Raw genomic sequence first — 26106 nt, 5'->3', positions numbered from 1 at the left:
CCACGCCCACCCAGTAGGCCACGCCCACCCTGGCCACACCCACCCATCCCCCTGAGGGCAACCGCAATGCTGATGCGGCCCTCAATGAAATTGAGTTTGACACCCCTGCTCTAGAAGCAACAAATTGGAGGCAGACTTCAGAAATTGGCAGAATTTGTCCAAGTTTCAGTACTGCTGAAACTTGGACAACACCTGATTGTAGTACATTACTTACTTAAAGAATCCTTAATACAGAATTGCAAACTGAATATAGCAAAATGCCAGCTGAAATAAAACCTGAGCGAAATTAAAGTCTGTTTCAACCAGCTGTATAAATGGATCAGCATATACAGTAGTTAATGTGTTCTGTAGGGCCTTAAACATTACTGCACTTTGACATCTTGCAATCAGTGCATTGGAGAGCAAGTTTTTAAAAACCCTTTAGGCAGAAATTATTTGCCCTCTGTATCTGGGAGCAGTGAATCACTGACCCTTGTTTTACTCTTTTGTGGTTTTTATACAGATCCTCCTAATGAATTGCTAATACCCCTCATTAGGCCGGTCCCACACAAACAGATAAATTCTATATGAGATTCCTTTGGGCAGGCAAAAGCAACTATTTAAACTTTCACCACATTTGCACGTGTAGCTCTTAGAACTAATGTCTGAATGGTTTATGGCTCTTATTTTATTATTTTTTACAATTGTTATATGCCTGGGGAAATGCAGTAAAGCTACGGTATTCATTCACTCATTCATCCATCCATCCATTTAATCATTCATATGGGAAAGATAAGACATATTCCATTTAGCCTACACTGCAAATTACCAATGACATATATACTACAAGATGAGAAGTATAAATTGATATTATTTTATTGAATTATATTGAATTAAAAATGAGAAAGATGGTAAAATGATTACTTGTACATTTTCTAGTAAACTCAAAAAATATGGTTTGATAGCTGCATATTTTATAGTTCTAATTAATTGGGGAAAAGTTGGTTATTCTTGTTCTGTTCCAGCCTACTACCGGCCCTGCAGAAAAGGCAGGGACAACCCCTTTACAAAGGCAAAAGGCTGGAACTAAGCCTGCCAAATTTATTGACACAAAACAGAGCAAACTGAACAAAACACGAACCACAAAACAGGAGCTATTCAAACGGTTGCCTTCAGCAAACCAGCCCTCCCACACATTCCCCTTTTAAACAGTTCAAGGAGTGGCTTCTCTCTGCCTCCTTCCGAGGTGCCCCATTGTCTTCCTCTGTTTACTCCTGATTGACTGCCTCCTGCGCTGGGCGTCCTTGAACAGGGCCAGCTGTGGGTCATCTTCATCCACGCTGTCAGGCTCACACAGCTAGGTCTGCGTAGTAACCAGATGAGAGGGGCCTGGCTGAGAGCTCTGCGAAGCCTCAGAACTGTCTTCTGCAGGCTCTCCAAAACCCCCCTCCTCCTCCTCCTCTGAATCGTCTGACCCAACTTCCGAACCCACAGGCTGACCCTGAATCACAACAATTCTGATGTTGTGCCTTTGCTTATGACATTTAGCATTTTTGCATTCTGTACAACCTTCTGTACAATCACCATTGAAAAATGATACTGTTCTCTCAATGATGTTTCTAAATAATTATATTAAATAAATATATGAATGTAGTAGTAACAAATCCTGTACATTAGTACAAAGCATTTCTGCATATAGGAGAGGTTAGCTTCTCTTTCCAATGGCAGGTCCTTGTGATCATGTTCAAAGCTAATTAGGAAATCTTCTTCCCTTCCAGAGCTGGTAGCAGGAGGGTTGTGCGAAAGACTACACCAGAAAAGTGTCTGGAAAAGCCTTCCATATTTCTAGCCTGAGTTTCCAGACAAATAGTAGTATATCAATGTAGTAGTATAATAGTAGTATTATACAAGAAAATAGTAGTATAATAGCAAGAAAAGGAATGTTATCCATCATTTTGTCACAGACCTACATAATTGTTTTAGCCAATGACTCGATCTTCCATCTCCTTGTAAGTATTCCTATCCATCCTCACTTGTGTATATTTAGTAAAGGGAAGTTCATTGCCTTCCTGTGTAATTGGTTCTACTATCACACTATTCTAATTATTGGGAAGTTACTCCTATCAAGGAATCAACACCTTCCTTTGTGTACCTTAAAACTATTCTTCTATTTTCAGTTGTTTGGGATACAGGAAAATACAGGAAAAATAATTGCTGCCATATAATAGTTCTTGAAGAACTATCTTCCTTTTGTTTCTCCTTTTTTAAGCTAACATTCTTAATTTCCTTATTCTATCTTTTTGTCACAGTTTCGTTTGCTTGTTGGTGTTCAGAGATACTTTTTATTTACAGTTCAGGATAGGTTACTTATCTACCTCTTCTAAGAATCATAACCACAAGGGAGGAAAAAAGCTTTAAAAATGTTGTCACAAGCCAGCACAGTTGCTCCATTTTGCTGGATTATATGAAAGTAGCAGTATTTTTGAGGTCTTCAGAGGTAATGTTTTTATGAAATGGGAGGAACAATATGTCATGATGATTAAACTATTTTCTGCACTTGGGGAAAATGTCCAAAATCAAAATAAAACATATGTCCATCATGCAGGGACCTTTGTACACACTTTCTTCAACATGGGAGACAATTTAAGCAAACACTTTGTATTCATTCAGTATATCATTGTGAAAAGGAGATCTTACTTCTTCATTGCAAGCATTTTTAACTTCAGCTGCTGTTTAGATTGCTGTTCCATTCACTGTATTTCTCAGATCTCCTTTATGGATATTTGCTCCAAAGAGGTGTCACTTCCTTTATCTAGGTCTGCTTCTCCTTGAAATTCAGTGTTCTTGCTTCTCATTATGGAGATACGTTCTCCATGGGATGTTACCATATCTTTTCACACATGAATGTACTCCATTGTAAAACCAAATCTGCAAACTGACTGATGCTGTAGAAATATCCCAATACACATTTTTTTTCTCATAGATGGAATCGTATGCCCCAAACCCAACTATGCCTAAATAAAACGCCTCTATGGCCACACTGCTGTATAATTCATTATGGCATTATATTTACAACTAAGTAGGCATTACACAAGTATGTAAATCACTCTACTTATTTGATACCTCCTTTCTTCTAGGAAGCCTAAGGCAGCATGAATTCTCCCCCCCCCCCCGTGCATATTATTCATCAAGGCTAGAAAGTCAAGTTGAAAGAAAAAGTGACACTGTGATAGTTGAAAACCAAGAATTCCAATTTGATTCTCCTCTAACATCCCAACCAATTGTTTCCTTATTATGGTTCTGAATAAATAGCAGAAAAACTAAATGTTCAGACAATAATTAAGTGGTTATAAGAAACCCTAAACAGCAATACTTTCCTCTCCTTAGGAGAGCAGCTGAATTATGTTATGTGTGTCTAAAAGATAATACTGAAACAACCTGCTACTGGTAAGACAGGGGTCCCCAACCCCCGGTCCGTGGACCAGTACCGGGCCACGGCATGCCAGCAAGCGGGCCGCACAAACAAGCAAAGCCCCATCCGTGACATGTAGGCAGCACACAAAACCATGCACTCTTTGGTCTGCAGAAAAACCTTTCTCCACGGAACCGGTCCCTGGTGCCCAAATGGTTGGGGACCTCTGTGCTAAGAGATATTTATCTGTCTCTTGGCTTTTAGTTGTTTCTGCCTGTTTCCTATGAGATCTTGGTCCCTGATCTCTTTGTCCAAGCATCAATTCTTTTTTAAGGGAGACCAGAACACCACAACCTCTTTTCCCTCTTTTTTAAAAAGGGAAAGTCCACTGGTCAACCCAGAAAGTACAAAGTTTTGAAACTGATCCCACCTTCCCTGACTTAATGTGTGTAGCCAGAAGGATCCAAATCTTGTACTTCCGTGGTTGTTACTTCCAGCCAAGTATTGATTCCTCACTTCATCTCTTTAGACAGCTTCCAGTTTCCACATCAGTCCTTACAGTTAAATCCCTTTAATTCCAGCTCTTCAAAAATAATTCAACAATTGCATCTCAGCTACACAATAATCTAGATGACCATTCAGTGGCTATAAGTGATTAAAAACATCAAAAACAAGAACCCTCAAACTCTTTGGTGCCAGCTAGGGATCATTAAGTTGAACAATCATCTGATGGACCCATAGTTTCAAAGATTTTTTTTTAAGTTCATCCTGTCTGTATACAATATGAAAGTAAAAGGGAAAAAAAATCACTGTATGAAGAGTTTTGTGCATGCCAGTTAAAGGAGCCTTTTCATAAGTTGAATGATAGTGGACATGGCTGGAATTTCAGATCAGAAAGCTACCAATCATGGCTCTTTTCTATGATGTGCATCATATCAGCCCAATGCAGACCTCTTCCAGTTGCACATCAGACCACACTGTACAACCGGCAAGACATCCAATGCTATACAGATTCCTGCTAGCTGTGGGATAGGGTGAAAGCATAGCAAAGCTTTAGATTGGTGCCTATGGTGTTATCAGCTAACCTAAAGATCAAAAAACAGCTGGAATTACAACAGCTTTTTAATATTCGTGTTCTCTTCATACCACACAGTTTTTAGAACTTTGTAAAAAAAATCTTCTGCTATATACAGTAAGGCAGCAAAAGAGGGATTGAAAATAATAAAATACTTATTACAGTGTTTAAGTGTATTTATTAAGTGTATTTATTACACTTCTGTGCATTTCCCTCCTTTTCTTTTCTAAATCTTTACCACTAAAATTCCCAAGTAAGCAATATTAGGTCATGCCACCTTTTAAAAAAATAGATATAATTAAACTTAAATCTGTTTAAGTTAGCCTATAAGTCATTTTGTAATTGATGGACTTTGGCCCATCAGTTCTGCTTTGTGATTTATTTCCTGTCTATTAATTCAAATAAAATGTATTATTAGCTTAAGCATATAATTTTGAGGAAAATCAAAACAGAATAATTAATATCACAAATTTCATATAAAGTTAATACAAAGATCCTTACATAAATATTATAATGTCTACATTTATCTATAAATATCAGTAATAATATTCTATAAGATTAGAAAATATCACACCAAAAGTCATTGTATATATGAGCGAAATACATCCTTTAAGTTTTGATGCAATCTTTCTTAGTTCATTTACAGGGTGCCAAATTGTTTAATAATACATATTATAGATCATTATTATTATTTTCATGTCTAAAAACCACTTATTTTTTATTTTAATTACCTAAATTAAATGAGCATGAGCTACTCAAACATTCTAAGAATGGCTTATGTGCTTCTTTTTATTTTCCTTTTTTTTTTAACTATTCCCAGTATATGATGTAACTTCAGGCTATCTTTGTCCGGTTTGAAGAAAAATCTTATCCCAGGCAATAAATAATATGCACAAAGAGAGAAATTCATTCTTTGATAACAAAAATAATTAAATAGAAAGAGCAGGTTAAAGATCAGCATTCATTTTTCAAATTAAATTTAAAAGCCTGCTCTAGTTACCTCAAAGATTGGCAAGTTTTACAAATAACATCACTGAGCCTTTTGGAGAGAAACACTGCTGCATTTGAATGAAGTCATTAGGCAATACATTTATTTTGAAGCCAATTAACCTTTTGTCAGAGATGTCAGAGCCATAATGGTTTCAGCAGTGGAGGTCAGCCTCTAACAGGGGCATGTATGACAGTGATTACGCTGTCTGACATATGCTGCAGCCTGGGAGTGAAGCGCCAGAATGAGAATCTGCCTTCGTTAGTATTCTGCTCTGCATTTCAAGGGAGCAGGCAATCTTGACCTATCCATTTAGGTAATTAAAGCTTCCATTTGGAACTGTCCTGCAGGAAGGTGAAATTGGGGGGGAGGGCAGGGAGATAAATGGCTGCTGCTGCTGCTCACTGTATCCAGCCACTTCCATCACTTGATGGACTGCCTGGGATAGGCTGGGTTGCCAGGTCCTCATAAAAATAGAGATGAATTGAGCAGGAGACAGTTCTCTAAGGCAAAGCAATTCTGTCAACTCCCTTTTTGCGGCATATAATTTCATTGTTCGCCAAGGTAGATGGCTGACTCAGGAGACCGGTCTCTGACTTGTTCCCCCACCGTCCTCTATTTGCTAAGAAATTACTCCACTTTATTTACTTATAAGCCCACAGTTTGGGCAATGACATTTGTCACTTCAATAAGTGCAGCTGCCTATCACAGCTGTGCCCTGACCTACCTTCCAGGCTATTTTGTTTCCTCTTGTATCATGCTCAAGGGCAATTGGGAAGTCGCCTCGTTCATAAAACTTGCGAAATGCTGTGGGCTTCGTTGGTCTTTCTTTAAAAGCTCCTGCAGCTGGAGGACCTTTCACCTATAATGTTAAAGAAAAACCTTTATGCAAAAATTGGCGCATGTCAAGAAATACATTTGTGTTCAGATCAGTGATTTATTTGAGACTATGACATCAGAGTGCTTCATATTTCAGCTTAAAGTACTGTTATCAGCACTCACCATGGAATATTTATCTCATTTAATACGTGGTGGAAATTGTTATGGCCCACCTATAGCAGCTAGGCTAGATGAAAGAAGCAAGAGCTACGCAGATTTAAATATATGGCTGGGATACATCAAAATCTTGGAAATGATGATGCAATTTCCCAACCTTATTTATAATGCTGGCTGGGGAATCCTGGGAGTTGAAGTTCCCACTTCTTAAAGTTGCCAATGATTGAGTATCACTCATTTATAGTGGGTTAATACAGCCCAAACTCTTTGAATGATTTGAATTGCTTCTTCCTGGGTTTCTCTTCACTGAATTTAGTGGCTATTTATAAGTTTTCAACTAACTTGCTGATTATGTCTATTCTCTTTTTCATACCTTCCTCAGCTTTTCCACATTCACTCACAGGGACATTATGTTAAAGATGTGATTTTAAATTTGGACAGCTTAAGATTTGTGGATATTTAATGCTTTATAGTAAAATTATAACTACCGTATTTTCTGGCGTATAAGACAACTTTTTAACCCATGAAAATCTTCTCAAAAGTCAGGGGTCGTCTTATACGCCAGGTGCTGAAAATTTAGGGACAGGGCTGGCTGGAAAACCTGGAGCGGATCTCCCATTTTGTCTGCGCAGGGAAAGCGGGACCAATTGGAGAAGTTGCAGTCTGTGATTTTTTACAGGCTGGGGTCTGGGCGTCTTTCCTTCTAAAGTTGAAGAGCAGCTGTAGTATATCCCAACTTGAAAGGCAGGTGGGGAAGGCAGCAGTCAGAGCAGCTGCTTAGCTCTAAGGACACATTTGACTCAGGAACTGGGCGGGCTGGCTGGAAAACCTGGAGCGGATCTCCCATTTGGGTTTTTTTTTAAAATCCCATTTATATCCTGCCCTTCTCTGAAGACTCAGGGTGGCTTACAATTTAAAGCACAAATCAATGTGCTTAGAAATAGCCTTCATTCTATGTATATGCCTGCTTATTAGGGCTTTCACACACACCCAAAGCAGCATTATTACAAAGTCAGCTTATTGCCCCCAACAATCTGGGTCTTCATTTTACCTACCTTGGAAGGATGGAAGGCTGAGTCAACCTTGAGCCTGGTGGGATGCGAACCTGCACTAATTGCAGGCAGCTGGTGTAACTTAAGGCTCTGTGCAGGGAAAGCTTTAGCGTGAATTAGGAAAAGTGAAAAAGTGAATTAGGAAAATAGGGAACGGTTGCTGGAATTGGGTATGTGTAGTTTAACGAAGAGAAGGGTGAGGGGTGACATGATAGCAGTAATCCAATATCTCAGGGGCTGCCACAAAGAAGAGGGAGCCAAGCTATTCTCCAAAGCACCTGAAAGCAGGACAAGAAGCAATGGATGGAAACTAGTCAAGGAGAGAAGCAACCTAGAACTAAGGAGAAACTTCCTGACAGTTAGAACAATTAACCAGTGGAACAACCTGCCTCCAGAAGTGGTGAATGCTTCAACACTGGAAGTTTTTAAGAAGAGACTGGACAGCCATTTGTCTGAAATGGTATAGGGTTTCCTGCCTTAGCAGGGGGTTGGACTAGATGACCTCCAAGGTCCCTTCCAACTTATTATTATTATTGTTACTGTTATTATTATTAAAGTTTAATCCACTTGCACTGTTTTATGTTTACATGTTTGATGACAAACAGCCTTATGTTTATAAGTGACAGTTTTCCTACTAAGCACCTGCATGTCATAAGCATTTGAATTAAAATTACCATATTAAAATCAAATCTGATGTTTTTTAATTTTTATTTGGTGTGCTTTGGAAGAGGGGTAGTTTTATATGGCGAGTATAGCCCAAACCCTATAATTTAACAGGAAATGTAGGGGGTCGTCTTATACGCCGTCGTCTTATACGCCGGAAAATACGGTATGTTTTTTCCCCCTGTTCTAAAGGTAACTTACTTAAAATACATATTATATAACAGAGAGATCTTTTTATAAATGGCAGATATCACTATAGTTAAGTTTGTAAAATATAGGATGGAAATTATTTGCTTTCAACTCAACCATATTCAATTTTGTCTCATTCTCTTAACTATACCATCAAATTAAATCATGTACAGCTCTCGTAGTACAATGGAGAAATTTTCTGTTTGAAAGAATTCACACAAATAAGGAATGCTAAAGAATTTGTCCCTCAACCAAGAACCCACTGGGATCTAATCATAAGAAAATAAGGTCCACACACTTGTAATAAAATCAAATTAAGACATTTATTTAGTATTGTATGCTATTAGTTTGCTTATAAGGGGATGTTAATTTATAATAACAGAACACACAGCTGGAGGACAAGAACAAACATACTAAGGTATAGTTTTATTTTTTGGATGACATAACTATGGCTTTAACATTAAGCTTTCATTAAGGACAAAAAAGAGAGAAGGAATTAGGAAAATCTGATTTCCAGCAGTTATTTTGCAATCAAAAAAATTGCATGGAATTATAGTGACTTAGCAACGCAGTGTGGACTGATTCATTTTATGGCTGGAATCAAAAATAAGGAATAAGTCTGGAGATTTTTCATACTGTCAACCAATTTTATGGGGCTTGTTTTATGGGGCTTGCAATTTATTGCTTGTTTATATGGAAGAGCAGTATAGGGTTACACATCAGGATTTCCTCTATTGAAGAACTGTTTCAGTGTTTTGTTTTCGATTTAGAATCCATTATTTTTTTTAATTTTTAATTCCATTTATATCCCGCCTTTCTCCGAAGACTCAGGGCAGCTTACAAGCTTAGCAAAAACAGTTTGTGACTGATATGGTCTTCTTCAGTTTAGCAGTCCCCAAATATAACCACATCCAACAGACACCACGTTGGGGAAAGATGAGTTAATCTCTTTTCTTGCTTGAATAAGAAAAATTATTGCTGAACACTGAGGAGTTTGCTTCTACATAGTCAATTATATTATTGTATTGTAAGACTAAAACAAACTACAGTTATAGTGCAAAGATTACATTGATAACGAGACCAGAAAACAGCCAAAAACTACACCAGTGCCAGAGTCTGACTTTTCTTCCTTTAATGAAATAAATTACTCTTTATTTCATTTAATCTGTTTAATACACGATGAAGTCTGGAGACAACTTAAATCTGTTTTATCACAGTTATTGTTAATAAAGGTTGGTCATTCACCATCACCCACTTGAAATTACTGATAGCTAAGACTACAAATTTCTGTGCATTCATTTCAGAGCAAGTCTCACTGAATCTGCCAGTACTTACCAGAAAATAAACATGATTAGAAATGGAAAGCATCCTCACAGAAATCAAGTTGGGCATAAGTATATTTCTTATGTTTCATTAAGTAGGAAGTCCTGGCTTACGCATGTTAATACAGTAATAATCCCACCAACATATTCTTGCATGAGGGTATAAACATGTACACAACGATTAAGTTAACTGGACTTCAGACAAAAGCTGCAAAAAACAATGATTATCTCAAGTGTGCTGGGGCTTGAGATTTTTAAATACTGGTCTCCCAGGCCACAGGACAAATTGTATTTAAAATGCAAAAAGGCTTTTAGAATGAATTTGCAAGAGAGTATAGCAGTTTGTTGTGCAAAGCAAAAAAATATATTTATATGCATCTACTCTTGGTGTCTGAAAAATTGTTCGGGATTATGGCTGACACTTCCAAGCACGTTGTGAAGCATAAGCAGAGCAGTTTATAGTTAAGCTGTTCACTTTGCAGAAAGTCACAGCTAAGAAAGAGGAGCGTGACTTGATTCTTCTGTGAATCATCACAATGGGAAAATATAAATTATAATGCTATTCCATTTAATGCAAATTAGATCTATTGGAAATTAGTGACTCTTCCAGACTCTCTGAAAATCTCACACAAATGACAGAAGTGAAATGAATGCAAAGAACAAGAAACTCATTTAGTTCTTATTTCTACTGTACAATTAAATCTAATGGATTGATTTTTCAAGTGTTACCTCATATAAGCAGATGAGCTGCTTTGTATGGATGATACAGCTACCTTTAGAAACAGAAGGGAAGGGGAAGAACTGGTATGAGACATGGAAGACCTACGCAGGGGCAACAAACAGTTTTGGATGAATAAATGTTTTCTGATGCAACAGTTTCAACAAATCTGAAAGATTTAGACTTGAACTGCTCTTACACAGCTACCATAGACCTTCCTGCTTTTTCTGACCAATCCGTGACCATTACAATTTCTGTAATATATTGGTTGGTTAGTAGACCAAGTAAGTCTGCTATGTTTTTTTTTTAGATACAAATTTCTTACCTAGCAAATTTCTTATCTAAAACTAACAGAACACATACATGTCAGGATAGGGACTGCATTTATCATCTACACTTTAATATCCGTACTCATAGGTTAACCAAAGGGAATAATTTTAATATTTTAAAAGCATTACAGCAAAAGAGGAGCACCTACGGCAACACCTACGGCAGCACCTGCTGCCGGCATCAACATCCCTCCGTCCAGTGCGCTCCCACAGAGTGGGCCTCCTCAGGGTGCCTCCGATCAGAGAATGTCGATTGGTGGCCCCCAGGGGGAGGGTGTTCTCTGTGGGCGCGCCAGACCTGTGGAACCGCTTGCCGGTTGAGCTCCGGATGGCTCCCGACCTTCGCTCCTTCCAGCGCGATTTAAAAACTTATTTATTTGAACAATCTGGCCTGGTCTGATGGGTTTGGGGTTGGATTTAGTTTTAATACACTTTTATTATTGTATTATATTGGGCATAATTATTTAATTCTTTTTAACTCTTTTTTTAACTTTTGTATTTACATTTTGATATTTATTGCCCTGTACACCGCCCTGAGTCCTTCGGGAGAAGGGCGGTATAAAAATTTAATAATAAATAAATAATAATAAATGTCTGACGGAAAAAAAATAGCAAACCCTGTCTGACGTTTTCAGAGTAACAGCGGCTAATATTAGCTAATAAAGCTAATATTCAAATCACCAAGAGGGACTGCGCTGAGCACTCTGACTTTCTCCAGCAGCTTCTGTGTACAGTATTTCCTTGTTCAGTGTGAGCTTGGGCTTTCCCTCCCTTCTCAGGTTAAATCCACATTGACACAGTCTCCATTCCATCATCAGTGAAGCAATGGTACGCTTCCAATCCTGTTATAATTTGAGTATATCAGCAGCAGATGGCTACTGATAGCAAAATATTTGGTATGCTCAACATTTTCATGAGAGCGCATGGATAATTATAGATTTCTTATCCAATGTTACCCTACCTAACATTTATTTTCAGTGTAACTTTATTTCTGTCTTTCCCCCCGAATATTTCAAATAGTTTATGCCACCAGGAAAATGCTTAGCAGAGTGCTTGCCACAAAGGGAGCAATCAATCACATTTCAGAATTTAATACTGCCTATTTTTTCATAGCATTCTTTAAGCCCTGAAAAGGCTGTTCAGTCTGACCGTCTGATGTGTAAGTACCGAGCTTCTATCAAAGAACCGCCTGAGGCCAAATTTAACAAACCGTTCAGACTATTCATATTTGTAGAAGTTTCTGTTCATGAATCAACATTTCATTTGCTTTTGCTGGCTTTACTATTATAGTCAATTATTTTCTTTTTCTCCATCTGGAATCCTTTAATTGTATAACAGTTAACTGTCTTTTCAAGATCAATCTCCTTTGATTAATTACACATAGAATGGAACAACATGAAAGATTAATGTGCAGTTCATACAGAAATCAAACAAAAAGTGATGTGTCTTTAGAAAGCATAATTTTATTAGTCATATTTTTTTCAAAAAAATTATTATTTAGTAAAACTGCATTTCCTAAACCATGAATCTAATCATTGTTCACTCTGTACAATTGGTTCAGATAGATTTATTCTAAAATTAATTTGCACTCGACTGTAGGAATGTTATGATGCAAAGCATGCAAAACAAAAACAAATAAAAACATTTGAGGTTTCATGTTATGAGGGGGAAAAATAAGGGTTGCTTCCAACTGACTTGATTTGTATGTGTCTATTCAAAATAAGCCCAATGAATATAAAATTCCATGTATATGGTTACTGGGTTATAGCCTGAGATAATCTGTTCTCTCTGATCCAATTACAGTGATATACAATTGGTCATGTGTAATTGTGATAATTCCAGAAATGGATAAATACTTACAAGTCTAAGTAATTAAACAGCACACAGGTCATTCTATACCAAAAAAAGTTACAGAAAATGAACTGAATGAAATTTTATTGGTGCTTTCCTTAATAACAATGGAACTACAGTGATATATATTACAAGTAATATTGTCAATACTGTTAATATTATATAGCTCTGAATGAAAAATGATACCATTTAATGACTGCCAAAAGAAGCAGTACTTTTCTTGCTCATGAAAGAAAACAAAGGGCAGGTTTTAGCTGATTTAAACTTGTAAACATGCACTCATGAAGGCCTGTTGAACAGAATTAAACTTAGCCCAAGCAGCTCTTCAAAGAAAGAGTATATAACATTTGGGGTAACCACAGAGACTCATCAGGAGTTGGGACTGACTCAAAGACAACCACGCTTTTCTATATTAGAAAGAATATAACAGATGAGGGCATGATATTCATATGTAAAATAGGTTAATACAATATACTTCAGGAGAGATGCTGCAAAACTCATAAGATTGAGCCTTGGTGGAGCAGTGGGCTAATGCCTCCTTAAGTAACAGCAGCTGCCTGCAATTAGTGCAGGTTCGCATCCCACCAGGCTCAAGGTTGACTCAGCCTTCCATCCTTCCGAGGAAGGTAAAATGAGGACCCAGATTGTTGGGGGCAAGAAGCTGACTTTGTAATAATGCCGCTTGGGGGGGGGCGAAAGCCCTAATAAGCAGGCATATACATAGAATGAAGGCTATTGCTAAGCACATTGGTTTGTGCTTAAATTGTAAGCCGCCCTGAGTCTTCGGAGAACGGAGAAGGGCGGGATATAAATGGGATTATATATATATATATATATATATATATATATATTTGTTTTCGTATATATATATATACGGTATTTGTTTCCTTTCTGAAGATGAAAGGAACGCGGGAAGAAACCCGAGACTCTAGATCTACACACACACACACACACACACACACATATATATAGTCATACCCTTTATCTGAGATTCGAACCCGGGCTGATTATATATCAGGCAGTGTTTTGCCTTCCAGCTAATATAAGAGAGAAAGAACCTGTGGCTCAGGAGGTTAAAACACTGCCTGATATATAATCAGCCCGGGTTCGAATCTCAGATAAAGGGTATGACTAACTGATGAGAACATAAAAGAGTTCGAAATGATCATCTTAGCCTCCCAAATTCTTTATTAGCAATTTGAATAATTTGCATATATATATATACATATATATATATATATATATATATATATATATATATATATATATATATATATATATTTATATATATACATATACATATATATATATATATATATATATATATATATATATATATATATATATATATATATATATATATATATATATATATATATATATATATATGTTTTCTGAGGTTTTCGCGGGTGCCTGTATGTGGATCCTTGGTTTTTCGGGTTTTTCCCGGCGTAGAACTAAAGGTGTAGGCGCAACGTTTCGACGGAATCCCATCCGTCATCATCAGGCTTTAGCTTCCTTCTTCTGGGAGAAGCATGTGGCTGTTTGTTCCTCTTTTTTAAACTGCCAGAGGGGGTGTGTTCTGTGGAGGTGTGCTCTGATTGGGTAGGGGACCAAGTGTGTTCTGATTGGGTGGGAGTGTGTTTTGAATGGTGAGTGTGTTCTGATTGGGTGGGGGGGTTGTTCTGAGTGGATGGGCTGGTCTCAGCTGCCAGCTCCAGACCTGAGCTGGTGAGTTGTGCTGCTTTTGTTCGGCTTCGTGTTTGTGGTGGTGCCATGTTTTTATAGTGGGTGTCAATTTGCTTATTGTGTGGTTTGGAGGGGTTTAAAGTGGCTGATGTTGCAGCTGTAGTTAGGTTTCTGTTTTGTGGTTGTGTGTCTTTATCGTTGTGGGTTCGGATTTGCTTTTTGAATGGTTGTGTGGTGGTGATGTCATGTGATGTTATCATGAGTTTGGGTCTGGTATCATTCTTGGTGGTTGGGCCTCGTCTGTCAATCAAGGCGGGTTTCCAAATGGCTGGTAGACGAGAGGTATCATCTCGTTTATTCATGCTGTGGGGGCGTTTTTCTATCTCAATGGCTTCTCTGATTATTCTGTTGTTAAAATGTTCAATTTTGGCGATAGTTTTGGTTTTTTTAAAATCAATTTCATGTCCCGTGGCTTCAAAGTGTTGGACCAGGGATGAAGTTTGTTCTCCCTTTCTGAGTGAGTTTTTGTGCTCTTCAATGCGTGCACTTATTCTTCTGTTGGTCTGTCCGATGTATGTGGTGGGGCAGGTGGTGCATGGGATTTCGTATACTCCTTGGTTTTCTAACCCAATTATGTCCTTGGGGTTTCTTAGGATGGTGGATATTTTTCTGTCTGTGTAGAATGCTGTTTTGATGTTGTGTTTTTGGAGGACCTTGCTGATTCTGTCTGTGGTCCCTTTTAAGTATGGGAGGAGGGCTTTGCCATTTTCTTGTTCTCTGTCTTGGGTTTTTGTGGGTGTCTCTCTTCGGATTAAGTTGGTAATCGTGTTTCTTTGGAATCCATTGGCTGTTAGTACATTAGTGAGAGTGTGTAGTTCGGTTTTTAGGTGTTGTTCGTCAGCTAGGTGTTTGGTTCTGGAGATGAGTGTCTTGGCTACGGAGTTGATCTGTGCTGGGTGGTGGTGTGAGAGTGCGTTCAGATAGCGGTTTGTGTGTGTTTTTTTTATGGTAGATAGTGTGTCCTAGGGAGCCGTTGGATTTCTTGTAGACTAAGACATCAAGGAAGGGAAGTTGATTGTTAGCTTCTGTTTCCATGGTGAATTGTATTTTGGGGTGTAGGCTATTGAGGTGTATGAGGAAGTCATCCAGTTTTTCTTTGCCGTGTGGCCAGATTACGAAGGTGTCATCTACATATCTGAGCCAGAGTTTGGGTTTGTGGTTGGATTTTTCTAGAGCGAGGGTTTCAAAGTGTTCCATGTAGAGGTTTGCGATGACAGGTGAGAGGGGTGATCCCTCATATATATAAAGTACTCCCCTGAAACTCACTGATGCAGCCATGTCATTTTCAAATATTGTGTGGCTACTGCAGGAAGACATACGCAGGTCATAGCAGATTAAAGGAAGGCTAGAACTCCTTCATGTAAACATTATTGCTAAAATAGACCATTTTCACTGCCTGCCCTTTTTTTGGGATTAAGATGAAGGAACAAAAACTGTTCCCTTTTTCCTCCTTGTTCTCTTCCTACTCTCTCATCTTATACTTGTTCTCATTTCTAATTTTAATTCTATTTCCTGCCTGCCACAATGTAGGATTTATTAGGCTATCACAAAGTCCATATTACATCAGTAATATCATTGAAGATTCTGAAGGGCACCATTCCATTGAGAATTGTAAATTAAAGTTTCTAGGACAAATTATTTTACAGTCACAAATATGTTTATACATTTCAAAGCAAGGGAAACATTTACATGAAATGAAAACATTACTATGAATATAATTGGAGCGAAACCATTTTCAGTATGAACTTTAAATCTAAAAGTTACAGTATTTTTCAGTTACTGCAGGGTTGAGTGGGAAAAATATTTTATTCACTCTAGATAACATTTACAAAATCTCTGGTAAAAAAAGAGTTTAAAAATAGTTTCTAGATATACGTTTAAAGCAGTTTAAGGGAATCTAGCCATGCCAAGATATTCTTTTGTTTAAGTGAAAGCAATTAATTCCCTTGCCACCATTAGCAAAGGTGCTGCTGGTGATTTAAGCTGTTCAGCAGAAAACTTCACCTCTGGTTGTACCCCGGCCTAGTCTAGCATTAAAATAGATTTTTTAAAAAAATATATATATCTCTTTCATTATTTTTAAAATCACTTTCCTTGGCATGCTTCTTCTGCCTGCTTACGATATGGTAGGATTAACTCTAATTAATGGAATTGGAAAGTTATGCAAGGACCTGTTTGCATCTAAAAAGCTGGAACATCCAAATATTGCTACCAATATTAGAATAACCACTGGGCACTGGGGAAGGATTTCCCACCTGGTTTTCAGCACAGCATCTATTTCTCCACTGTGTACCCCAACCAGTTTCTAATCACCTTTTGCCTAAATGATCAGTTAGAAAATTATCCCCTCTCCCCCACATATATCTTTTATTTCACAGGAAATTATTTCTTCGACCTTATTACTCTGTGGAATACCAGCTGTTTAAAGAAGAGCTTTTCAACCTTTTCACAGATTGTACCACTTTTAGGACATGACAATATTTGAGTACCACCAATGCTTAGCAAGGTGTCAAAAATTTGATGACTAAAAAAAAAGGGGGGGGATTTTGGGTTTTATCGATTAGATTCATTTGTTGTTATAGAAATGGCTAGTTTATAATATTATGGAACAGTAAAATGTTGAGGTTCAATGTTAATGCTTCCTTCTACTGCAACAGAAGGAAGTATGTTCTTTTTCCCTTCTCCCCCTCACTTTTTCGCCCTTTTTCCTCCCCACTGTGTCCTATTATTTGCTTTTGTATTTTTGTATTTTATTCTATAATGTAATAAAATATTATAAACTGTAGAAAAAAAGTTTTAAAAAGTACCAGTTTTAATTTCTACGGTGGCTGTTCCTTTGCTGAATCACTTTCCCTTTGCACTGACAAATGTATGATGAATTTATCCATGTTTATTAATATGCACCACTACCAGCTAGCTCAGGGGTCTTCAAACTTGGCACTTTTAAGACTTGTGCACTTCAACTCCCAGAATTCCTCAGCCCTCATGGCTGCCTCAGGCATGTCACGTGTCACAATGTTGCAATCTAGACAGAAAGGCTCCAGCAATTGTGAAAAGCTTTAGCTTTAAATTAAGCCAGTTTACCTTCAAAGAAAACTTTCTAAAAGCCACAGACAGACTCAATTAAAGGGGGTAAAACTAATTACATTTGTTTAAAGGGATTAAAACTTTCCTGTTGTCTTTTTTCCCCTTCCCCCACCCAAACCACATTCTTTTATAGCCTCTCCTCTCTTTCCCCCCTTTTTCTTCAGTTCACCTCCAGCTCCAGCTGCTTCTGGAAGCACCAATCCAGCTCCAGCTGCTTCTCCCTCTCCCTCTCTCTCAGGCTTGGCTCACTAAGGCTCATTCCCCTCCCCTGCTACGCTTGGCTAGCAATCAGGTACCACCTGCCATGTGGCAAAGTATCACATGTGGTATTGCGTGCCACAGGTTGAAAAGCCCTGGTTTAAAGAGTCTTGACCTCCCCCTGCCACTGGGAGACAGTCCAGAAGATTCAGTCACTGTAAATTGTGATAGTTTGGCCAAGCATTTTGTGGATAGAATTGTTCATGTCTTATCCAGGTTAGAAGGTTAGTTGGAAGAATCTATTGAGATGACAGAAGTTATATCATATGGTGTTATTTGGAGGATTTTCAGCCAGTGAATCTCAAGGAAGTGGACAAACTTGTCTACAATCTTAACTGTGCCAATTGTGAACTAGATTCCTGTCCCTGTTCCTGTTCCTAAACAGCCAAGGAGGAGATTGATTTTACATCATAGGGCAATTCATCTTTGAGAAAAGGGGAACTACCAGAAATCCTTAAAGAGACATTGGTTCACCTATATCTCAAGAAGCCATATTTGGATCCAACAACCTGCATAGTTACTTTCTCTTCTAAGATCACTTACCAGCTATTGATACTGTCAACCACAATAACTTTCTACCCTGCCTTTGTGGGTGGGGAGTTGGAGATATTGTAGTGATTCTGGTTCTTGTGTTCTTGTGCTGTCCGAAGGCATTTCCATGATTATGTAGCTAGCATGACATCATGGAGCACTGTTTCCTCCCTGCTGAAGTGGTATCTATTTATCTATTTGCATGTGCATGCTTTCGAACTGCTAGGTGGGCAGGAGCCAGGTGAAGACAGGCACTCACCCCGCCGTTCGATGCTTGGGTCTCGAACCTGGGCTGTCAGTTTTCCAACCAACAAGCCCATTGTCTTAACTGCTGAGCCATCACATATATTTCAATGCCTTAAATTATGTCTTAGCGTAACTTAAGACATCAAAATATTCAATAATATTTTCAAAATCCAGTAAGAAAACAATGAAACAATGAAATAAAGATGTTAGGCCCCTTCTGTAAGGCCAGGGAGCCATAAAGCACTCACATTGGGCAGAACTACAATGCCAGAAAATATGCGGCTTTCCGCTGGTTTAGAAATGCATCAAAGTTCCATTCCATAGAGATTTTTGACCAGCCTATATAGGCTCTGAACTACCATATTCATACCGGTTTCCAATGGTCTCATCTCACTAGAGTTTGGCAAATACAAGTCTATCTATCTTGCATTTGGAATGCTTTGTTTAATCCTGCCAAAAATAAAACCAAACAGGGGATGGAATATTTGCTTGCACCAGATGGTGATGAGACTGTCTCAAAGTTAAGTAAGTGTCTGTTTGCTAATGTTTCTGACTGAAAATGAGACAGGTCATCCTAATTTGCACATGTCCCACCAAGCACAGGTCAAAATAAAATATATCCAAATATAACAATTTAGTGATTAAATAAATGCAAGTATTTATTTTAATTCTGTGTCATATGCTGAATCATTTTTTAGAACTTCTAAGTACCATGCACCACTATTTAGTATCTCATTATAAAAACTACAAACACGACAGCAGGTCCAGAGGGTGGTTATGAGGTGAATGAAGGTTGTGAGAGGCTGGATTCTGGATAATTTATTATGTAGAACTTCAGGGCACAGTTCTCTCCCCATCTTGTTAAATATCTATCTAAAGTCACCAGGGGGAGATAATCCACTAATCTGATGTCAAATATCTACAAAATGCTGATGATACCAACTATATAGTATATCTTCAACCTGGCCTACTGGAAGATACAGTGAAAATCATGTCCCATTTCTGGAGGCTATTAGGGTTGGATGGAGAAAAGAGGATTCAGACTCAACCCCAAAAGATCAACAGGGTATTAATTCAGAGCTCAAATAATTTCAGCACTGTAGCATCTTTGTCCGTGATGAAGATATGTTCCCCAGAAAGGGTAGTCTCACAATCTGGGGTCCTCCAGGATTCATGGCTCCTTCTTGAAGACCAAGTATAGGCTCACAGCCCGAAGACTGGTAAACTTCTATGTGAGATGCTCATCCTCTTCTACAGAGTGTACAGCTCTGAGAAAGACACGCATGGAATGGTGAAAGAGAAAGGGAACACTCATCTAGCCAGCCAGATCAGACAAATTAGCTCTGGTGATCAGTGGGTGGACACATATCTCAGCCAAGCTAACGCTCTGTCAAATCTAGCAATTAAGGCCAGAAACATTTGAGTTTGGTGCACATAAAAGTTAGAAAGGAAGTTAAGGAGATTCTTACATGTGTTCATTTCCTCTACAAACATCAACTACATAAAAGAGAAAGTGTCTGTTGCTAGACTCCACAGTGAAATAGCTTCTATTGTCAAACAAAGCCTTGAGATTTTCTCCCTATCAGATGATTGCAGTTCACATCTTTCACTCAATGAACATTTAATGTGAGCACCTAATATTCTTTTTAACTGCTCACTCTTAAAAATATGACATTGACACATCATAAAATTCTTGACAGAATTTAAGCTTCAACACAATGAAGGATTCTTTTCTTAGAAATGCAGTCATATGTCTTTTCATTCGCTCTTCTACTACCTGTGAGGTGTAGGTTTTATAAGAGCTATGCACCCTTCAAAAATGATTTGGATGAGGCACTTTGGATCTTATGCAAATGAAGCTCCTCTTTGCTGTCACTTAAAACAGACCACTTGTTTCAAGCTTTCACGTGCTGCTTTAAAAAATCTACTCATTAAAGTTAGTGCAACTTTTGAAGTGTTACAGTAGATGGATTACTGCAAAAAAATAATAGGCAAATATACTGACATAAACGAGGAAATGATCTTATGACACTACAACATAAACAAAGTAATGATCAAGACCAAAGCATTTAATGTGCCTTTCTGTAATTTTCAAAAAAAATGTACTTGGATTGCTATATTTATCAATATAGTACTGCACAAACGATAACTGAATAGTCAATAAGTTAGATATAAAAATGTTTTTGCACAGGGATGTTAGGGAAAATGTTATAGTCGTGAGTCCTTGTGATTTAGAGTCCTAGCCCAGGCTGAAGGGGAAGGATTAGAGGTATAAATCATACTTGAGGATGTTTCAGAATCGGTTTTCTTGTATTGATATATTTATTGCTAGGATTCTAAGGTTTTCTGAAGCTACCAGAAAACCAGTGTTAGAATCAAATAAACTGTTGACATATGGAAATAATATGGCTGAAGCAGGCCTTCAACCTTTATATAAAACACCAAACCTGTGACCTGTAGGCCTCTCGCTGACTGACTGAGCCACAAAGTCCTTCTCCTCTTTTAATCTAATAAACTTCTGATACATCTGTCCCTTTTACACAATATTCTGATTACTCAGCTCGAGCCCCATAAGTACATATTTAAATGTTACACATTCAATCCCCAAGGAGGGTAAAATCTATTTTACTGACATCTTTATCCTAATAATAAAGTAATTAGGTGTGAGGGTTATTTCTTGCATAGAAGGAGAACAATTGGATATTGGCCAAACAAAAGACAGATTAAAAACCAGGCCTCCTCCCTGAAAGAGAGAACTTCCAGCTCATTGCATACAGTAGGGTGGCTAGGGGAAAAGATGCACAAAAATCAATTGAACTTTGATTTCACTACATAAAGGACTTGCTTTTGATACACAGCATTCCTTGAATTCACTCACCATGCTTTCTTTGCTTTTCTGTAATAAAACAACTTATCAGAAATTCTTGGATTGTGGTATGCCTAGTTTAATTAATTCCAGTCTAGCCTGCTGAGTCTCCTATTTATACACAGAAATGCATTTCTTTCAGATCTTGCAAATGGAAGTTATGCTGTGGGATGAGCATCAAGTATCAAAGATTCTGTCCTGTATTTCTTCATCAAACAACATTCTAGGTCTTGGATCCTTGAAAAAGTAGACCCATGATGGTAATCATAATTCCTTTTTTGCCTCTTACGCTTGTAAAATTGCATGAAAGGACTTAACCATGAACCACTGCCAAAGCTTTATGAAGACAACTCACTGTGGGTTATTCAACTGGGTTAATACTGAATAGAGGGGGGGGGAGAAAAAGCTGCATTAGAGCTTTATGAGGAACTGAATTTTCCTTCACTTGCATTTTGAGCATTTTTACAGTGGCTCCAACAAATCTATTGCTTTGGAAGAACTTGGGAATAGATTATTTGAGGGTCCACCCAATAGCCCTTCATAAAAGCAGGATAATTTTTGTTGTGTTATATTAACAGATCTCAAGGGCATGATTTGATTATAACATCAGCTGCTGACCTCAGTTAAAATGTACAGGATGCCAGAAAATGTGATTTATGCCACCTGTACTGTTATCCAGTTACAGTGATTTTCCCTACTGCTAAGACAACAAAACACATGACTATTAATTTTTGTTGCTGCTGATTTGCAGAGTCTTCTTTTGCTAGATTTATACTTTATCTCTCTTTCCCTTGTACTACTTTCATTGGCTTTGATGGCTTTTGAAATGCTCTTCTAGATTCTTTCCTCCTCTTGAAACTTTTACTTCTGGGTCTAAATACTAATGACTGGAAAGATGAGACTGCTATCATGAGTAAAAGATGGCTCATACATTCTAATTTTGCCATGACATTTTTTCCCTCGGTGGAAGGCTTTCATCTAATGAAGACTTTCCAACAGTTTGAGGTCTGGAACTCATGTGCTTAAGTCTCTGACCTGTTTCATCATGTGTATAATTTTTGCTAGAGTATATTCTGAAGTGATAAAATGAATAAAACAATCCACAACTTCATTCTCTTTCCATGTTTTGAGTGAAATTCATAAACTACATATTCTTCATAATAAATTATATTCCATAAGTGCATAGTCTTAAAAATCTTCATAACTCAACTTGAATGAAATTCCTAATGCAATTGAAAATAATATTTCCTAAGGTTCAATCATATCGCTCTTAGTATTATTAATTCATGATTCTGTTAGCAAATATTAGAAAACAAAAGCTTCAAAGTAAATTGATCTGTTTAAAAAATGTTTGTTATTCTGAGGCCATAATGGATCATTAAACTAAAGATAGCACCATAATAGCTTTATTAGGACTAACTAGAAAAATGGTTCTTTTTAAAGTAAGAAACAAAATTGAGATGGATTAGGTTGTGGGAAGAGAACTTAGTGATATAGCAAAAAAGATCCTATTTGAATCAGGATGCAATTTCAGAAAGGTAAAAACTTTCTTTGTTACTGATAAAATCAGTGTATGGCTTATGTAAAAATGAACTGTTTTTTTTATAAACCTGTCATGAACCAATTTGTTTATGAAAGATTGCCACAAAATTCATAGTCTAAACTAAGAAATTATCAATTCAGACAAACAAGTTATAGAAGATCAATCTTGTTAAACACTAGTAAACATTTATGACAAATGTTGAATTGTTTGCAATCCTTTGCTATCCTATACATAAATGAAAGTATTGAGACTAGTTGTGACCATTGAAGCTATGCTACTGAATTTTATATAAAGATCATAGAAAGAATATTGCTATAACCACAATAAAAATCCAAGTTAACTTATATTGTCACAATTACGCTCTGTTCATTTTGTTTTGTATTATTCATGTTGTTAATTTGCTTTTGGGTTCTGCCTGTTATTTGCTGGTACTTAAGATTCTGAGAAAGCAATTCTATTGTGGGTCTCTAGGCAGAGTTGTGTAACAGTCAAACAGGCCATCATACCGTTGGTTTTAAAAAATAACAAATATTCCTTTCATTTTGGTTAATCATTTTTGTGTAATTAAATAGCAACATATTATTTGATTAAGTTCATAATCTTATATAAGATTTGATCAACATAAACTGTTCTGCTTAATAGGGATGTGCAGAGTTTCAAATAGATGCTATCTTTTAAGAATGCTTTCTTCAAAGGCCCCTTCAAAGCCCTTGACTCCAAATAATGGAGTGATAGGACCACACTGTTTTGCTCTAACTGATAAATGAGCCTTCTATGTATGTCAAAAACCTCATTCATCCATATGAAGTGATCAATCAAGGGACATTAGTCTTACTTTGATATGATGAATCTCTTCTCTAAAGCAGAGATGTGATGCTGTCCTATTTTAACTTGTTTAATATTGCTAATTTTATAATTAAGATGGTCATATTGGATTATTTTTTGCAGGATTTTTTTTCCTGTCTTACTGACAATACTGCATCCTAAGATCTACTGCAAAAGATATATAAAAAGTAAAGTCTCACCAAATGGAATCCAATTCCTGTCATATATTTTAGGTTTTCTTGAAAGAAATACAGAATCTTGCCTTATGAAAAGTTTTATGATTTTCAAACCCAGTTTACTGTCCTGGGATTTTCTCATTCCAGTGCTTACCAGGTCAGACCCTGCTGAGGTATTTTTATGATGAATAATATCTGGTAAGTGCTGCCTGTAACACCAACACTAAAAGGTATATGCACATTTAAGAAAATGCATAAATACCAGATTCCTATTAATAACAGGATAGACATCAAACTACTCAGAGGCTTTAAATAAAAAAGATACAGCATCCAGTAATTTGTAGCAACACAGAATGAAATCATGATTCAAGAAAAGAAATAGATTTATATGGCTTTTACACATCATAATATAATCACCACCAGAAATTAGTACCTCAGAGTCTTATAAAATGCATCACATGATTTGATCACTCAAAGGGGATTTCTGAAAAAAAATCTGTTGACATAGGAAAACATCGCCCAGTATTTTGTAGCTCTGGAACAGGTAATAAAATAGAAATATGAAGTACTTCACTAGGGCTGATAAAATTGTTAGGGTTTTTTTTTTCCTATCTGTCAGTATAAGAAGTAAAATACAGATGAAGCACCAGTAAAAGATTAATCAAATATTATTATTTTCTTATTGTTATCCTACTTAAACAAACCCCTTCATGGATTACTGCCTTGTCATGGCGAAGGGGCTTGCGTAATTCAATGAAGCTATGTGCTATGCTGTGCAGGGCTACCCAAGACGGACAGGTCATAGCAGAGATTTCTGACAAAACGTGATCCACTGGAGAAGGAAATGGCAACCCACTCCAGTATCTTTGCCATGAAAACTCCATGGACAGTACCAAAAGGCAAAACGATATGACGCTGGAAAATGAGCCCCTCAGGTCGGAAAGCGTCCAATATGCTACTGGGGAAGAGCAGAGGGCTAGTACTAGTAGCGCCAGAAAGAATGAAGCGACTGGGCCAAAGAAGCAGTAGGCGTGAGCCTAAACGCACTCCAGAAGATGGTAGAGGACAGGAAGGCCTGGAGGAACGTAGTCCATGGGGTCGCGATGGGTCAGACACAACTTCGCAACTAACAACAACAACAACTTAAACAAAAAGAGGGGAGAAGATCACATACATTTTCTTCCATATCACTATACTTTTGCTATCTGTATTAAACGATAAATCTACAAAAGAATAACCTTTAATATAAAACACAAAAGAAACAAATAAAAATGAAGTGAAATGAAATGAAATATAGATAGTCCTCATTTAATTACCACAAAGCAACTCTGTGACTAGGTGACACAGTCGTTAAGTGAGACATCATGTATCTCACTTCACCGTTGTTAAGCAAACCATCTGCGTTCATTAAGTAAGACATCATGAGACCACAACAGATTTACAGTCATATTTCTGCCATGGTTGTTAAGCGAATCACCCGTAGTTGTTAAATAAGACATCATGTGATTTTACTGCCAGCTTCTCCACTGTCTCTGCTTATTGGAAGTTGGGTGTGAAGTACCAATATCTCAATTTTGTGATTGTAGGATGCTGCAACATTTGTACATATGAGGACAAAGTTACTTTTTTTAGCATTGTTGTGTACTTTGAATGGTCATTAAACAGGGAGTAATTAAGCGATAATGTAGGTACCAACTATAAGCCTGTGACATGCTTGCATGGCAATCAATTTTATTTAATTTAACCAAATTTATTTCCAAATACACTTAGGACTACATAGGACTAATGTCCATCTCCAGGGTTCACCTAGTGTTGAATAAACATTCTGCTAAAAGAGATGCTGTCTTTTCCTGCGCTATGTACTATGGCATTTGTGGGCTGATATGAAGAAGCCAAGCTGATTTCCTTTTCAACAATAATCTATATTAAAGTCTAACAGCATTAACTTTCATCCAGATTTTTATAAAGAGAAGTGATGGAATTAATTATATTTCTGTTTTCCTCACTAATGCTTTTTTTACATTATCTAAGAGACCTTATCTAGCAAGTCCCAGCATTTTCTCGCCTCCCCTGTATTTCAACCTGGACATCTGTGACCTCAAAATACCAGGTTCTGACCACTTTTCTCCCAGAGATAAATATTTTCCATTGCATTTGGCTTCTGAGCATCCTCTATTAAGATCATCTTTGCTATTCTGGTCATAAGTTTAGCTATACCTTCTGAACCACTGCTGTTTTTCATGAGAAACTG

The 26106-nt window shown here is 37.3% G+C and overlaps 1 protein-coding gene across 2 annotated transcripts in view; it reads right to left on the bottom strand.

Annotated features, from left to right (window-relative positions):
- Positions 1-26106, bottom strand: part of PACRG (parkin coregulated) — a 263658-nt gene that overhangs the window by 225938 nt on the left and 11614 nt on the right. For both annotated transcript variants that reach the window (XM_083373098.1, XM_083373097.1), the window contains one exon: positions 6182-6316. In XM_083373098.1, the coding sequence (XP_083229224.1) occupies positions 6182-6316 (135 nt within the window). The remainder of the gene's footprint in view (positions 1-6181; positions 6317-26106) is intronic.

This window comes from Vipera ursinii, assembly GCF_947247035.1.
Source record: "Vipera ursinii genome assembly, chromosome: 1".
NCBI classification, from domain to species: Eukaryota; Metazoa; Chordata; class Lepidosauria; order Squamata; family Viperidae; genus Vipera; species Vipera ursinii.
This window is presented reverse-complemented; position numbering and strand designations above follow the sequence as displayed.